The 1,528-nt window shown below is 51.0% G+C and overlaps 1 protein-coding gene across 1 annotated transcript; it reads left to right on the top strand.

The window, feature by feature from the left end:
- Positions 1-472: 472 nt before the first annotated feature.
- LOC109779614 (uncharacterized) lies at positions 473-1,200 on the top strand. Its single transcript, XM_020338250.4, has one exon. It carries the CDS (start codon positions 580-582, stop codon positions 1,081-1,083), a length of 504 nt encoding a protein of 167 aa, XP_020193839.1. The 5' UTR covers positions 473-579; the 3' UTR covers positions 1,084-1,200.
- The last annotated feature ends 328 nt before the right edge of the window (positions 1,201-1,528 follow it).

The raw sequence follows: 1,528 nt of genomic DNA, 5'->3' as shown, positions 1-1,528 counted from the left end.
CTATTTTACGGAATTCTTTAAAGTTAAGGTCAGTTTACGGTAACTGCTGCGGAGGTTTTTTTCTTCAACTTTCCGTAAACGGCGGTTATTTTAGAGACACGAGAGTTGTTGAAATTGTTCTTAGGCCTTGTACAATGCAAGGTGCTTAGAGAAAGAAAAACAGGCTTTCCTCAAGCACTTGTGCTTATTTGTACACGGCAGACGCTTAATTTAGCGCCTCTCCTTTAGAAATAGGCACGGGTGCTTCAAAAAAATCTGATTTGTTTTTCTAAGCACGTCTCTAGGCACCTAGCAATGTACATGGCCTTAGATCCTAGGTCCACCGCTGTACCATTTACTTTGGTACAAATGCATATTTTTATTTTAGTACCATGGACCTTTTTTCTAAATTTTATGAACATATCATAGGAATAATATTTAGCAGCATATGAACATTTTTTTTTTAAAGAACCTTGCTACTTTGCTAGTTTTCGGCCAGCAGCCCAGGCTACCAGCACAAGATAAGTGGATAACCCCATCGCTTCCACCGGCTTCCACCGGTCTAGCAGCTCTCCTCGTCCAGCCAGAATCCAGGCAGCCATGGCGTCGTTAGCCCTCAGGCCCATCATGCCAGCAGCCGCCGCGGCCGCTTCCACGACCACATCTCTCAACCGCGCCCGCCGCGGCAGCTCTACCCTTCTCCGTCGCCGGCAGCCAGTCACGTGCATGGCCGAGAGCAGCGGCGGCGGCAACAGCACCGTGGAGCTGGCCGCCGGGGCGGCGGGGCTGGCGTCGTGCGCGACGGTGGCGTGGTCCCTCTACACCCTCAAGGCGACGGGCTGCGGCCTGCCCCCGGGCCCCGGCGGCTCGCTGGGCGCGGCGGAGGGCGTCAGCTACCTCGTGGTGGCGGGCCTCGTCGGCTGGTCGCTCACCACCAAGGTGCGCACCGGGTCGGGCCTCCCGGCCGGGCCCTACGGCCTCCTCGGCGCCGCCGAGGGCGTCGCGTACCTCACCGTCGTCGCCATCGCCGCCGTGTTCGGGCTGCAGTTCTTCCAGCAGGGGTCGCTCCCGGGCCCGTTGCCGTCGGAGCAGTGCTTTGGGTAGGAATGCATGGCTGATGTTGTGAATCGTGTGAGACTCTAGTGCGTGTTGCTGGTTCAGATTTGTAACCTGTAATCGGTTTGACCAAGCATTCTAAGCATGTTCTGTGTGCGATCGTAATTGCTCAGTTTCACCGTGTCAGGTGTTCTCGTCTTCAGTCGCAAAAAGAAAAGAGGGTGTTCTCATCTTCAAGTTTTCTTTTCAAGAAAGAAGGTTGTCGCCCGCAAAGGTGCTATTCGAATCCCGAGCCCATGTGAGCTCGGGGAACAGTAAAATTTTAAAAATAATAAAAAAGATTCAAAAATTCTGATTTTTGTTGCGTGAAACATTGACAAATATTTTGATAGCTTGCAAAGTTTCATAATGAAATAACATCTGTGGAAAATATGAAAAAAAAACAAAATTAATGCTCCAAAATGCGTTTGAAAATAACACTTTGGAACATTTT

Source organism: Aegilops tauschii, chromosome 6 (assembly GCF_002575655.3).
Source record: "Aegilops tauschii subsp. strangulata cultivar AL8/78 chromosome 6, Aet v6.0, whole genome shotgun sequence".
Classification (NCBI taxonomy): domain Eukaryota; kingdom Viridiplantae; phylum Streptophyta; class Magnoliopsida; order Poales; family Poaceae; genus Aegilops; species Aegilops tauschii.
The sequence above is the reverse complement of the archived record's forward strand: the minus strand, read 5'-3'. Positions and strand labels throughout refer to the sequence as shown.